We start from the raw sequence: 14186 nt of genomic DNA, 5'->3' as shown, positions 1-14186 counted from the left end.
TAGCGCATCCGCAGATTTGTTTTCGCTTCGCTTGATGTGCACAACTTTGCAATCGTTGAAATCGCGCATAAGGGTTTTTGCTTGTGCGAGGTAAAGGGCCATTGTGTCGTTCACGGCCGTGTATGTCCTGTTTATCTGTTTAGCTACTAGCATGGAATCCACGTGGGCTTCCAAGTTTTTCACCCCCATCTTACGCGCAATTCTTAATCCGGCCAAGAATGCTTCGTACTCCGCTTCGTTATTCGTACTTGGGAAATCCAGCCGAATAGCGTAAGTGTATTCTTGGCCTGCTGGGTTAGTTAGTTTCAACCCTGCGCCTGAACCCTAGTTGTTGGCTGCTCCATCAGTATAGAGTCGCCAGACATCATTAATGTCTTGTGTTGGAGAGGGTTGAGCCTCTTCCTGGCACTCTTTTTCCCGCGAAGCGGGGACTTCTGCAATAAAGTCGGCCAAGACCTGGCCTTTTATGGCTGGTCTTGGCTTGTACTTTATCGCGTATTCTCCCAACTCAATTGCCCATTTGGCTAGGCGCCCTGACAACTCAGGTTTGCCTAGAACGTTTGCAAGTTTGAAGTTGGTGAGAATGGTGATTGGGTGGCCTTGGAAATATCGTCTTAGCCTGCGTGAAGCCTATACAAGCGCTAAGACTAATTTTTCCAGGGTGGAGTACCGGGTTTCCACGTCTGTTAAGACGCGGCATACATAGTAGATGGGCATCTGGATGCCCTTTCGTTCTACTAGTAAGACTGCCCCAGTTGCTCTGTCTGTGGTGGAGAGGTAGAGAATTAATTCCTCCCCCACTTCTGGTGTTGTGAGTGTTGGGAGTTCGATCAAGCGTGACCGAATCTCTTGAAAGGCTGCTTCCACTTCTGGTGTCCAGCTGAAGTGCGTTTTCTTCAAACAATTTCTCAATGTTGACACGAATGGGAACGACCTTTCCGCATGGTTTGCCAAAAAGCGGTTAAGTGTGACTAGTCGTCCATTCAGTGTCTGAGCCTGTTTGATGGTAGTAGGTGATTCCATTTTCATAATGTCTTCAACCTTTTCGGGGTTCGCTCTGAAGCCATCTTTGGTAACGATGACTCCTAAGAACTTCCCATCTTCCATCCCAAAGGAACACTTGCTCGGGTTGAGCTTCATGTTTATCTTTCTGAGCGTGTTGAAAGTTTCTTCGGTGTCTTTCAACATCGCCTCTGGCTCGAGGCTTTTGATGACCAAGTCATCCATGTAAAATTCCAAGTTCCTCCCGATTTGGGCATGAAACTCTTTGTCCATCAGGCGTTGGTATGTGGATCCGGCATTCTTTAGTTCGAATGACATCATTTGGTAACAAAATGTGCCATCGGGCGTCCGAAATGCGGTTTTATCCTGATCGTCAACAGCCATGTGGATTTGATGGTACCCTTTATACGCATCAAGGAAGCATTTAAGGCGAAACGGTGCTAATGAATCTACCTTGAGGTCAATTTCGGGTAACGGGTAACAATCCTTGGGGCATGCTTTGTTTAGGTCTTTAAAATCTATGCACATGCGCCATTGTTTGTTGGATTTTGGTACCATGACGGGATTTGCAACCCATGTTTGATATTTACTAACGCGTACGATGCCTGCGTCAAGGAGTTCCTTGACTTGGGTTCTACACGCGTTAGCCTGCTCAGCACCCATTACGCGACGCTTTTGTATGACCGGCGCAAACTCCGGGTCACACTTGAGCTTATGCTCAGCCTTACTTCGAGGTACACTAGTCATGTCAGCTGGTGTCCACGCGAAGATGTCGGCATTTTTTTGCAACAAGCGTTTGAGTAGGGTGCGTGTGGGATTAGTGATCGTTGGGCCAATGGTAACGGCCTGGTCAGGGTATTTGCCATTGAAGGCCCATTCTTCTGGCTCAGAGGTGGTTGGTTTAGCCATTTTTGGTTTGGGTTTAGATGAGACAGATGCGATGCATACCTGGGGAATGCCCGTGATCATAGCGACGCCCTCAGCTGTTGGCCATCCCATCATACCATGGACCGAAGACACCACGGCATTAAATCTTGCCATCCCATCTCTCCCGAAGAGAATGTCGTATGTGTGGTGTGGCTTCCTCATTACAACGAAGTCCACGTCTTCTGTGCGGGAGTACTTCCCGTCCGTGAGAGTGACGGGGAAAGATAGGATTCCCAAGGGGGTGTTTGTGCTGCCGTCGAACCCTTCCATCGAGGCGTAAACTGTTTCTAGGCGTTCTTTGTCTTCGTCGTCTAGCTTGTCGAAGAACTGCCTATACATGATCGTTGATGAAGCGCCATTATCAGCAAGGGTGCGGGAGGTGATGTAGTGCCCCAGCTGGCTTTTGATGACTATGGGGCCTTCTTTGTTGGCCCCCCCTGGCACACGCGGGAAGCGCACTTCTGCTTCCTTCCACGCACTTGGCTCTGTTGTTCATCGTTTTCTTTCTCTGATGTTGCCATGAACCATGTGAATGCTGATATTGACGGGCTTCCGTCCATTGCCCTTGTACCGATTGTCTTTCCTCCCTCCGTTCTTGATTGACGCCACGAGGTGTGTAAGTTTCCCATCTTTGACGAATGTTTCTACGACATCCTTCAAGGATGTGCATTCCTCCGTGGTGTGGCCTTTTTTCCCGTGGAAGTCACAGGATTTGCTCTGATCAGCGTTTTGACGCTGTCGGATTATTGGAGCCTTTGGCCATGGGAGTTTCTCGGTGGCAAATATCTCGGTGACGCTTTTGGTGAGTGGTGTCAATCTGGGATTCCGGTTCGACGACTGCATGTTGTCCCTTCCGCCTAAGAGAGGGCGAGAGCTGGATGAGGTGTCAAAGTTTACCCTTGACTGCCAAATACCAAGCTTCCTCTTTTTGTTTTGTCGGGCGGTACGGACGTTATTTTCTCTTGTTCTCTGGGTGTAGAGGTTTGTGTTCTGGGGAAGATTTCTACCCAGTTGCTTCTCCGTTTCGGCAAAGCGTTTAGCTGCCTTCATGATGGCATCCCATGTGGGTGGCATGCCGTCTTTACCTGTCAACGTGCGGATGAGCTCTGGGTACTCAGCGCCCTGGATGAAAGCGGCGCGAACAAGATCTTCGCTAATAGTGCCCAGACTTAGCTTCTTTGAGTTGAAGCGAGTGATGAAGTCTAGCAAAGATTCGTCTTCTTCTCGGATGCAGTTGAGAATCGTCCATTGCTCTTCAGTATATTTTCTTTGTTGACTGAAGTGCTGGCTGAATTTGTGCTGGAAGTCTGCCCAATCGTAGATGTGGTGGACCGGTAGACGATCAAGCCACGCTCTGGCTGCCCCGACGAGCGTCATTTGGAACATGTAACACCATGTGGGTTCCGTCCAATTACTGACGGTTGCCCCCGCTATAAATCTGTTCATGTGATCGTCCGGGTCAGATATGCCATCGTAAGTGCCTATGTTGGACATCTGTTGGCACTCTTTGGAGCGATTGCTTCCGCAATGTCCCTTGCAAATTTGGACGTTCCCGCATTCGCAACAGTTGGTCTGAAAGTTTTGGAGAAGTCACGTGGGTTTCCCCCCGTGTTCTTTGGTTTGAAAGTTTCTTCGAAATTTCTTCTCGAGTGGAAGTCTGCTTCTTTACGCTTCCCTTTCGCCTTATGACGTGGGTTTGCGTCACTGTCAGATTCTTCCCAATCTTCATCATCCACATACTCGCAATCATTGCTCATGTTGAGCTGTTGTCGAGTGCTTCCGAATTTGTCATTGGCCTGTTGGATTGAACGTAAACGTTCGTCCAACTCGGCTTGAAATTCTTTCTGACGTGCTTCCGCCCAAGCATTAACTTGTTCTGGTGTTTGTCGGGGAAGTCTCGTCTGTTGTTTCCCCAACTTGGTATCAATGAATCCCAGGAGAGGATTGTTTACTGCACTTGCCCTGGCTTGGGTAACCGGGGTAGTGTTCGTAACAATCGTGTATTCACCGGTGTTCCCCTCATTAGCTGGGGTTGTGGTTACCGGAGTTTCTTGGTTACCCGGTGGCTTTGGCATCGGAGTAACCTTAACCATCTTTCCAGAAGTTTGAAAAAACTGAGAAAAAGAAGAGTAAGTTCTAGCTTAATGCACGGATGGCGCCAATGAAGAAACACTAAGTGACCCCGACAGATTAAGGATTATCTTAGGGTTAAGTAGATGTTTCCCATGAGGGTTAGGTCCGGCAAAGATGGCTATTCTTCTCAACCTGCAAAACAGACACCGTAAGCTCGTCACTGAGGAGGGGGGGTTCCTCCTTGTGACCACCCTCCGACGTGAGAATCAGTCTAGGTTGCTCTAAATATAAGTGTATATAGAGAGAAATAGCTAGAGAGAAGATGATGATACCGTTCCAGGGTGTTGGAGTATTTATAGCCGAAGGTAGGTTTCCAAGCAGGTACGGCCAGCTGTATATAATATTCCTTTTCCACCAACTATGGGCTACGTTCGTGCCATGATGGGAGTTGGTGGGTAGGCAGCGGCTGATAGTGACATTTTGTACTGGAGCGTGCTCCTCCTTGTACTATTGTCAGTGAGCTGTCACCCTGTGATTGGTTCATGGGTTGCTTTTGTCAGATCTTGTCTATTTGTCCATACCTTGGTAGGTATAGTACAAAAGATCTTCTAGAAGCGTACGGACTGGCTCTTTTGGGCGGGAATATTCCCGCCCTGCTCATTCCTTCATCAGGTGACATTACTGAAGTATTAAGAGTTAGTGTCTTATGCGTGTAGCCTTACTGTTAGTGCGGGTAGCCTTCCTTCTTGGCTTGTACCCACAGCTGCGGGAACAGGCAGGGTACTGTACCAAGGGAGGATTTCCTGCGGGGACAGCTGGCTAACTGCGTGTAAGGTCTTCATCTCTCTGAGCATGGTGGGTCATGCAGATCCAGTTGGTCTTTGCGTGGACGTACCTCTTCAAGGTGAATCTTGTGGGTCCAACTGGACTTTGCGAGAACCTACCTCTTCAGATGTGGTATGGGGCGTTAACCCATTGGCAGTATGGTCTAAATGGTAATTTCGGACATTTATTCACTGTTACCGAAAACTAATTCTTTGAATATCTACATTTTTTTTATCAGATTCACCATCTAGATTCGAAGCAATTTAAAAGCGGATCACGTAAAGTGTGCAATTTTACACAGCTAATAAAGTGCATAATTTTGTGGCTCACAAGTCACATGGGTAAGTGACAAATTTGATCAATCAATCAATTAAATAAAATAAGTCTCTTGATACTGCAAAAACAATCAAAGGCACACCGATCAATTAAATACTCTACTGCAACTACAAGATAACTCAAAACAAATAAATACTCGAAGATGCCGAAGAAGAGCTTCATGGGTTCCATTTCATCTCCCAAAGTTGAAGTCTTGGTCGATATGGGAAACCCTCTTCTTAATCACACCGTCGATGGCTTCTTCAAGATCGGAACAGTTTGTTCATTCTTCTTACTTTCTCAATTATGTGTTTTCATTTTTGATTTGTGATTGTTAATGTTTCAGGTTTCAGCTGCTAAAGTGGCTGCCGAGGAGACTTACCACATGGTCAAACGAGGTTTTGTTACTTATCACGAATATTATTTTGATTTAAATAAGTTAATTAATATTTGGTTGTATTTAATGATTTCAAATTTTTAATATTTTAGGGAGTGTTTCAAAACGTAACTTGGAGAGCTCGGTAAGATCATTATATCTCTGTTTTATTGGGTTATAGATACAGATATTTGGTGAAAACTAGAAGAGTTAACAACTATTGTTATGGCAGTTAAAAAAGATGTGTAAAGAAGGTGCTTATTGGGGTAAGTTTTCATAATACAACACACCACTTTGGTTATTTTTAATTAAGGTTGAAAATTAATATTACTACCTTAACAGGAACTATAGCTGGGGTATATGTTGGAATGGAGTACGGCGTTGAGAGAGTACGCGGCACTAGCGATTGGGTAAATGTTAAATGTTTTTATAATCGGTCTTACTGGGTTCACTGGCCAGATTGGTTGGACCAGATTGGTTGTATAAGTCATGCGATTGGTGTTTTTGATTATACAGAAAAACGCGATGATCGGTGGTGCGGTGACCGGAGCGCTCGTATCAGCAGTCAGCAGCAACAAAAGCGAGAAGATCATAATGGATGCCATCACAGGAGGTGCAGTTGCAACTGCTGCTGAGTTCATCAGTTATCTCACCTAAAATTTTAAGGTGAAGTTTCTATAGAAGAATGCAAAAATTTTAAGGTGAAGTTTCTATAGAAGAATGCAAAGTTTGTTACAAAACTGAAAGTATATTTCATTATTTAAGTAACAAATGTGTGATATTCTTAGTTGCTGCTAAAAGTAGTCAATGATTAGTTTGTTTACACGATCTTACTTAATAAACTAATAACAATGTGATGTTTGATGGAAAATGTGGTTTAGTAGCTCGTACTGTTTCTAAATAATTACTCAAGTTGAGTAATGGCAACAATAAGATGAAAATCAATATTATTAATGTTTTTAGGGTGGTCAGACTCAACACGAGCCTGATAATGCGGCAGACACATGAATCTAAAGACGGCACAAGCTTTTATGGGTTGACTCCTATACAACTCGTTAACCTGAAAGTTCATTTGTTTTTGCAAAGAACAAAATACAGCGGTTAAACCTATTTATTTGATTTTATTACATAGATCCATCTCGAAGCAATCGAACACAAACGACTAAACAAACATAGTTTTCTTGTTTGTGTTTGTTTGTTAAAAAATGCTTGTATTTGTGTTTGTTTGTGTACATTCATTAACAATATAAACGGATGACCACACATTTTTGGATCATGTATTCCGCACCACTCAGGTAACGAGGCGCTTATTGTTCGTATCATTCGGATTACATGTTGGAGTCAAAAACAGTTCCGTGCACTTAATACCCGCTAAACGTAACAACGAATTATGATATTGTTGATATGAGAATTTACCCATAGCCTAAGGCTATGCGTAATGTAGGGGCTACAAATTGGGCGAATTACGCCATGTGGCGCCCAGTCAGCCAAGGGTAAGAATTTGTTTTTAGGGTGTAATGGTGTTGTAGTCTACACACATATATATATCTCAAATCAATTATAATAATAATAAAATTATAAGGGAAGCAGGCAAGAAGAAGTTGGCACCCCCTCTTATCGCTCCACAAATCGCGCAGGTGTTGTCTCCTGGTTTCGCCAGATTTCGCCCCAAGAAAACGCCCACTACTGGTTGCCTAAGGGTTGGAATTTGTCCTCGATCATCAACTCATGTTTCCACCGTGAAATACGAAACCTCTACAATCTACATCACTCGTTTACTTTATTGACTTTTACACTCCATTTTTTCTTGATAACTTTTAAATCATTTTGATTGTAGTATTAGGTTAAATAATGAGTAAGTGTTAATGATTTAATTTTGAAATTATGTACTTTTAACATTATGTTTATTTCTTTTATTAAATGCCTTAATTTATATAATTATTACTTAAGAACAAAGTATTGTTTCTACAATGAAATTGTAAATATACTTTTATAAATAGGAAAATTGGTTTTAAATACTCCAAACTATAATGTGTTGGCAAATAACAGGCCTAACTTTACACTTGGCTGGTGATGGTCCAAACTAAAGAGGTATTTGTTTTTAACAGTCCGCGACTAACGGATTCATAACTCCGTTAGTGTGATCTTGAGTTGGCCCTCCTAGCTATTAAAAACCATCTGACATGGAACGCTTATGTGGCTGTGAACTCTTTATAAACATCAGGAAACATAATTGAACAAAATCATAACCCAAAATCACCCAGTTGAGCAACTGAAGAACCCTAAAATCACCCAATTGAGCAACTGAAGAATCCAAGCTGTTATACCCTTTCCTACAAACAATCTTCGGCGAAGTGTACGTCGGAGTCCCACACGTCGTGTATAAAAGCCCATCTTTACACGACTCAGGCAACGCCGACAATCCGAAATCGGATATCTCCAAATTACTATTCTCATCCATGAGCAAATTTTGTGGCTTCAAATCTCGGTGAGCTACGCCGTTCTGGTGACAGAAATGCAGCGTCGACACAATCTGTTGAAAAAACCGCCGTGTCATGGCTTCCTTCATCCGCCCGTAGCGTGCGAGCTGCGTGAACAGCTCACAGCCAGTGGCAAGCTCCATAACCAGATAAATTTTCGTTTTTGTTGCTAACACCTCGTGTAGTTTGAGTATGTTGAGGTGATTCAGCCACTGCATAGCGGCCACTTCACGGACTAAACGTGGCTCCATTGATGGATCTGCAGTGGACGGTTTTTCAATAACTTTAACGGCAAAGGATGAGTCGTCGATGAGTGAACGGCCACTCAATTGGTGATTTTAGGGTTTTTCAGTTGCTCAATTGGGTGATTTTAGGGTTATGATTTTGTTCAATTATGTCACCTGATGTTTATAAAGAGTTCACAGCCACATAAGCGTTCCATGTCAGATGGTTTTAACAGCTAGGATGGCCAACTCAGCATCATACTAACGGAGTTATGAATCCGTTAGTCGCGGACTGTTAAAAACAAATACCTCTTTAGTTTGAATCATCACCAGCCAAGTGTAAAGGTAGACATGTTATTTGCCAACGCATCATAGTTGGGAGTATTTAAAACCAATTTTCCTTATAAATAATGATGATAAAAAATAGTGAAATATTAAAAATGCTAGTATTTTATAATGATTAATGATGATAAAAAATAGTGAAATTCTAAAAATGCTAGTTTTTTGTAAGGATTTTGTAAAGAGAGAAAGAAATTGCACGAATGATTAGAGCATTCTCATCCCATCCCCTATAATTATGTGTGGGGAGTTTGTAAATTATGGGGTGTGGTTGTGAGTTATTGTGAGTGTAAATTATAGCGTGAAGAGAGAAATGTAGTGATTTTTTGTAAATTTGGGGAACATTGTTTGCCCCTATTTATTTTTTAATATTTGTTGAATTGGTTGTGAGTAGAGGAGGGAGAAAACTGTAATGATAAAGATATAAATAATATTATTTAATTGAACAGAAGAGAAAAATATAGTGTTTTTAATGTAATTATAAAGATAGAGATGAAGAATGGGATGAGTATGCTCTTCGAGTGAATAGAATGTCCTGGACACGTTTATGGACAACTTCAGATAGTCCAATGACACTTATGGACCATTAAACATTAAACTACAGAAATCATTTAAAGGACAAGAAAAGTTGAAAAGAAATTCATGGGTTAAAGTCAAAACGAAGAGGAAACGTAGGTATGAGCCCTATCGTTGGCCGACAGGGAGATCTATGGTGGAGACATTTTCGTTCATATAATTCCAAACGGATAAAATTGTATCCACTTTAGTGTCTTTGTACCTATCTGGTTCATAAATCAAACATAACACATGCCCATTTATTTTTGTTTCATAAAATTAACTCACTCCATAAACACAACAAACTTACAAAGCACTCCATAATCATACTACAAACTTTAACACGCAACCACCATTTATAGTAGCCATAAAACTAACATAGACCCGAACCCCAACCCAAACAGGTGGGTTGAGGTACGATGACAAGGGGTTATGTTCTTTTTATTTTTCAAACATAAGACACAATCAAAAGACTGATGTTAATTCATTATTAGATCTAACAGTTGCAAGGATTACACTTGCAGTTTGCTCCGCACTTGCAGGCGTGTCCACCTTCACTTGCGAAGCTAGTATCACTCCCATCATCATACCTGCATACATCCATACATAATTAGCACAATTTCACATTTATCATGCATATTGAATCGTTCCGAACACTTACATCTTCTTTGGTGCAACGCCGTCGACGATCATGGTGGCGGTGCTTGAGACCTCGATGTCCGGATACATCCCGCATCTAACACAACATAAATAAAGTTGGTGAATTTCCCAAAATATTAATAAAATATGTTTTAGCTTCAATAAAAATAAGATAACTATTCATGTAGTTTTAAATAAACAATTATAATACACACATATTATTATTATTTAAACTGATTTAATGTAATTACGATTTTCCTTTTTGTAAATTCTATGATTTTTCTTTTAGAGCGAAAAAAAAAGATAAATAAAACCCACAAAATCTACTTCTAAAATTCAATGAATATTCAATTTCTAAGACTCAAACTCGAGCCTCTTAAATGAGAAAAGACTTAATGCCATCGATCATCTACTCTTAAGTTATTTGACACTAAAAGGTAAAAACTGAAATTCTTTTAAAACTTTCTCATTTATTTCAACTTTTGTTGATCTAATATATGGTACGATTTAGTGCTTAAAAACAGCCAAAGTGATAAATTGTTAAAACGTTTCGATTAATTAGCTTTTTTTTGAAAAGCGCGTACTTAATGGACTGCAAATCGATTGATCAAGATACGAACTTAAACTTGTGTTTGAGATGATTTAAGAAATTACCAAAAAAATGAAAGGCTAAATGAAAGGCTAAGAAACTACCAAAAAAAAATAAAAGGATACATGTTACGCTGATGATCATACAAAATTTAAAAGTTGTATACAACTTACCCCTTGCAACCACTGCCGCAAGAGCAGCTAGAGCCACAGCCACACTTTCCGTTGCAGCAAGACATTATCTACTTAAAAGTGTTAAATAAAAAGTGTGAATTGAAGATATTGGGTTGTGATCGGACTTGATGGTGGTTTGATGGATGTGATCATTGGCCTCTATTTATAAAGCAAAAAGGATGTGTTGAGTGGTTGTTCACCGTACACGTGTATGGATGTGGTTCACCACGTCACCTTCAGTTCCCTGTACATATCGCATGAGATTTTTCATCTATAAAGTCGCCGTTATTGTTGAACTTGTTGGATAAGTACAAAAGTTAAATCTTTGCAATCATATCTTCTAGGTTTAAAGTTTTGTTACGTTTTACGATAAAAACTATATAAATAAAACAGAATTAAAAACTGTTGTGTTGGAAAATATCATCGAAAATTCGAATAGCTTTTTTACAAGATCAAATCATCAAACTAGTTGGTTATCTTTCAGTTATTTCATTCTAACGTTAATTTTATAAACTTATGTAATAGATTAATGGAAACGAGTTTGGGATGTTAGATCTCTCTATAAGAAAAAATAGATAATTTAGAGTTAATTGTTTGGTTGGTTTTTGTGTGTTACAAATCTTGCATAGTTGGTCCTTAACATTTAATAATCACACATTTGATGTTGGTTGTTAAATTTTTGTTACATTGATGGTCTTTACTAGCTTACTTCGACAAACTTTTCAGTTAAATCATGTAAAATAACTATATTGCCCTCACTATTAAAACAAAACAAATAAATATCCATTCACGGGCCTCCAGTAAACCGACAGTAAACCATAAATATCCATCGTTTACTATAGCAAACGTCGACCACTCGGTCACACCTTATGGTCGGCCCTGCATCGAACCATATATGTTCAATTCGGGGGGTTTTGATTTTGAGTTCTTAAGTGAAATTGAACATTAAAGTTGCGTTCTCCTTGAAAAACTAAGCGATTTGCACTATTGATTTGTTTGATTTTATGGAAATATAAGAAAGATGGAGATGGAGGTTGGTTTTGAATGTTCAGGAGTTGAGAGGTAAAATATGATGAATTATGTCGAATCCATTAAAAATTCCGTTGGATCCGACGGTTCTTTAACGAATTTCGTCGGATCTATTTATACGTTAACACGTGGCGCGATTTTAAAGGTCCAAAAATTCCGTCAGACGGTGTTGAAAACTCCATCGAATCTGACGGAAAAATAGGCTATTTTGGGGTTTTTTGTGAACCTAAGCTCCTTTTGAATTTTTTTTTAAAAAAAGGTTAAACTAGCCTGTTTTGAGAGTTTTCTCAAAAATTTAACCACATAGAACACATGAGTTTTTAAGAAGTTATAAACTATATGATCAAGTGTGCAATTATTAATCTTATGGACGGAGGACCAATGGTACAATATCTGCAAACTAGATGGACCAACTAAGCAATTAACTTTATAACTTATATGAAAGATTATAGCGTATATCATATTTTTTTATTTTATTTTTTTGTAAATAACCTATGTTTGGTCAATGAGACTTCAACATAATAGAGTGACAAGTTGAATACCAATTTACACGTTTAAACTTTTATAAAAAAGTACGTTCAAGTAAACTATTTAAAAATTAAATGATCTCTTAAATATGTCTGATAAATAATGCTAAATTACGTGACTTAAAAAAGCATTAAAGTTAGATTAAATATACTTTTTAGTATTGATACCCGAAAATATACTTTTTAGTATTGATACCCGAAAATAAAGGGAAAAAAAAGAAGAAACGTTATAATATAAATCAAAAGTAAAAACAAGACAAAAATCTACCATTGAAGAGGTAGGTCCCAGCAGAGCCCAGTTAGACCCGCAAGACTCACCTTGAAAAGGGACGTCTGCGCAGTTGAACCCGCAAGACTCCTTAACGGACGTCTGCGCGATTGAACCCGCAAGATTTAAGGGACGTCTGCGCAGAGACCAACTGGATCCGCAGGACCCACCATGCTCAGAGACGTGACGTCCTTACGCGCAGTACGCAAGCTGGTCCCGCAGGAAAAGCCTCCCAATGGTGAAGTACTCCGCCTGTTCCCGCAGCTGCGGATACAAGCCATCAGGGAAGGCTACCCGCGCAGCAAGGCTACACGCACAAGGCACTTAACTCTCATAATAATTCAGTAATGTCACCTGAAGAAGGAATGAGCAAAGCCGGGAATACTCCCGCCCAAATGAGCCAGTCCGTACGATATTGGAGGATCTTTTGTACTGTACCTGACGAGGTATGGACAAAAGATCTGACCAAAGATACGACAGCTCACTGACAACAGTATGACGAGCAGCACGCTCTTGTATTGTATGTCACTATTAGCCGCTGCCTACTCACCAACCTGTCGGAGGATGTGCATAGCCTGCAGTTGGTGGAACAGGAATAGTACACAGCCGGCCTGGTCACTATCAGCCGCTGCCTACCCACCAACCACCAGCATGGCATGTGCGTAGCCCACAGTTGGCAGAACAGGAACACTATTCAGCCGGCTGTACCTTCTTGGAAACCTACCTTCGGCTATAAATACTCCAACACCTTGGAATGGTATCATCTTATCTTACATCGTATCTCATATCTCATATCTTGATATATTACCTGATATCTGCTCTAGTCATTCTCTTAATATACACTTATATTCAAGAGCAACCTAGTCTGATTCTCACGCCGGAGGGTGGTCACAAGGAGGTACCCCCCCTTCTCAGTGACGAGCTCACGGTGTCTGTTTTGTAGGTTATCAGAAGAACCATCTTTGCCGGATCTAACCTCTCGTGGGAAACATCTATTAGCCCCCAGATTATCCGTAATCTGCCCGGGGTCGATTAGTGTTTCTTCATTGGCGCCATCCGTGCATAAAAGCTAGAACTTAATTCTCAGTTTTCTCAAAACTTCTGGAAAGATGGTTAAAGTCACTCCGGTCCAAAAACCAACGAGTGACCAAGAAACCCCGGTAACCACAACCCCAGCTATTGGGGGGAATACCGGCGACTATACAGTTTTTACGAACACTACCCCGGTTACCCAAACCGGGGCAAGTGCAGTAAAATTTACGAACACTACCCCAGTTACCCGAGCTGGGGCAAGTGCAGTAAATAATCTCTCACTGGGATTCACCGATACCCAGTTAGAGAGACAACGGACGAGGCTCCCGCTCCCCCGCCAAACACTCGATGAAGTTAAAGCGTGGGCGGAAGCACGTCAAAAAGAATTCCAAGCTGAGTTGGATGAACGCTTACGTTCACTCAAACCGGCTGATGAATTCAGAGAGTACTTGGACGATGATTCGGAGCCGATAGTGACGCAAACCCTCGTCATAGGGCGAAAGGGAAGCGTAAGGAAACGGACTCCCAACCGGGAAGGCATTTTGGAGAAACCTTCAAACCAAAAAACGCGGGGGGAAACCCACGTGACTTCTCCAAAACATTTAGACCAACTGCTGCAAAGGCGGGAACGTCCAAATTTGCAAGGGACATTGCGGAAGCAATCGCCCCGAAAAGTGCCAAACAGATGTCCAACATCGGCACTTACGATGGTATATCTGATATAGACGATCATTTGAACAGATTCATAGCGGGGGCAACCGTCAGTAGTTGGACGGAACCCACGTGGTGTTACATGTTACAAATGACGCTTGT

General features: G+C 41.3%; 2 protein-coding genes and 1 pseudogene across 2 annotated transcripts; 1 reads left to right on the top strand and 2 right to left on the bottom strand.

Annotated features, from left to right (window-relative positions):
* Positions 1-5188: 5188 nt before the first annotated feature.
* On the top strand, positions 5189-6389 carry LOC143597393 (outer envelope pore protein 16, chloroplastic-like). The gene is made up of 7 exons (XM_077075904.1): positions 5189-5419; positions 5489-5540; positions 5632-5663; positions 5751-5784; positions 5861-5928; positions 6035-6184; positions 6220-6389. Exons 1-6 carry the CDS (start codon positions 5306-5308, stop codon positions 6173-6175), a joined length of 441 nt encoding a protein of 146 aa, XP_076932019.1. The 5' UTR covers positions 5189-5305; the 3' UTR covers positions 6176-6184; positions 6220-6389.
* Positions 6390-7685: 1296 nt separating this feature from the next.
* Positions 7686-8249, bottom strand: LOC143597396 (CBL-interacting serine/threonine-protein kinase 4 pseudogene; annotated as a pseudogene).
* Positions 8250-9408: 1159 nt separating this feature from the next.
* Positions 9409-10724, bottom strand: LOC143597392 (metallothionein-like protein type 2). Its single transcript, XM_077075903.1, has 3 exons — positions 10518-10724; positions 9778-9852; positions 9409-9706 (listed from the first exon to the last, which is right to left on the bottom strand). Exons 1-3 carry the CDS (start codon positions 10580-10582, stop codon positions 9613-9615), a joined length of 234 nt encoding a protein of 77 aa, XP_076932018.1. The 5' UTR covers positions 10583-10724; the 3' UTR covers positions 9409-9612.
* Between the last annotated feature and the right edge of the window lie 3462 nt (positions 10725-14186).

The sequence above is a fragment of the Bidens hawaiensis genome, unplaced genomic scaffold (assembly GCF_021521415.1).
Source record: "Bidens hawaiensis isolate Kalapana, Puna unplaced genomic scaffold, B.hawaiensis_p1.1 tig00048220_1, whole genome shotgun sequence".
NCBI classification, from domain to species: domain Eukaryota; kingdom Viridiplantae; phylum Streptophyta; class Magnoliopsida; order Asterales; family Asteraceae; genus Bidens; species Bidens hawaiensis.
The sequence above is the reverse complement of the archived record's forward strand: the minus strand, read 5'-3'. Positions and strand labels throughout refer to the sequence as shown.

What these genes read in the sequence shown, in the direction of transcription:
- LOC143597393 (XM_077075904.1), top strand. Translation starts at nt 5,306, where the DNA reads ATGCCGAAGAAGAGCTTCATGGGTTCCATTTCATCTCCCAAAGTTGAA. An exon ending in GCTTCTTCAAGATCGGAACA is followed by an intron (nt 5,420 to 5,488) that starts GTTTGTTCATTC and finishes TTAATGTTTCAG; the next exon opens with GTTTCAGCTGCTAAAGTGGC. An exon ending in AACGTAACTTGGAGAGCTCG is followed by an intron (nt 5,664 to 5,750) that starts GTAAGATCATTA and finishes TTGTTATGGCAG; the next exon opens with TTAAAAAAGATGTGTAAAGA.
- LOC143597392 (XM_077075903.1), bottom strand. Translation starts at nt 10,582, where the DNA reads ATGTCTTGCTGCAACGGAAAGTGTGGCTGTGGCTCTAGCTGCTCTTGC. An exon ending in TGCGGCAGTGGTTGCAAGGG is followed by an intron (nt 9,853 to 10,517) that starts GTAAGTTGTATA and finishes ATGTTGTGTTAG; the next exon opens with ATGCGGGATGTATCCGGACA. An exon ending in GGCGTTGCACCAAAGAAGAT is followed by an intron (nt 9,707 to 9,777) that starts GTAAGTGTTCGG and finishes GGATGTATGCAG; the next exon opens with GTATGATGATGGGAGTGATA.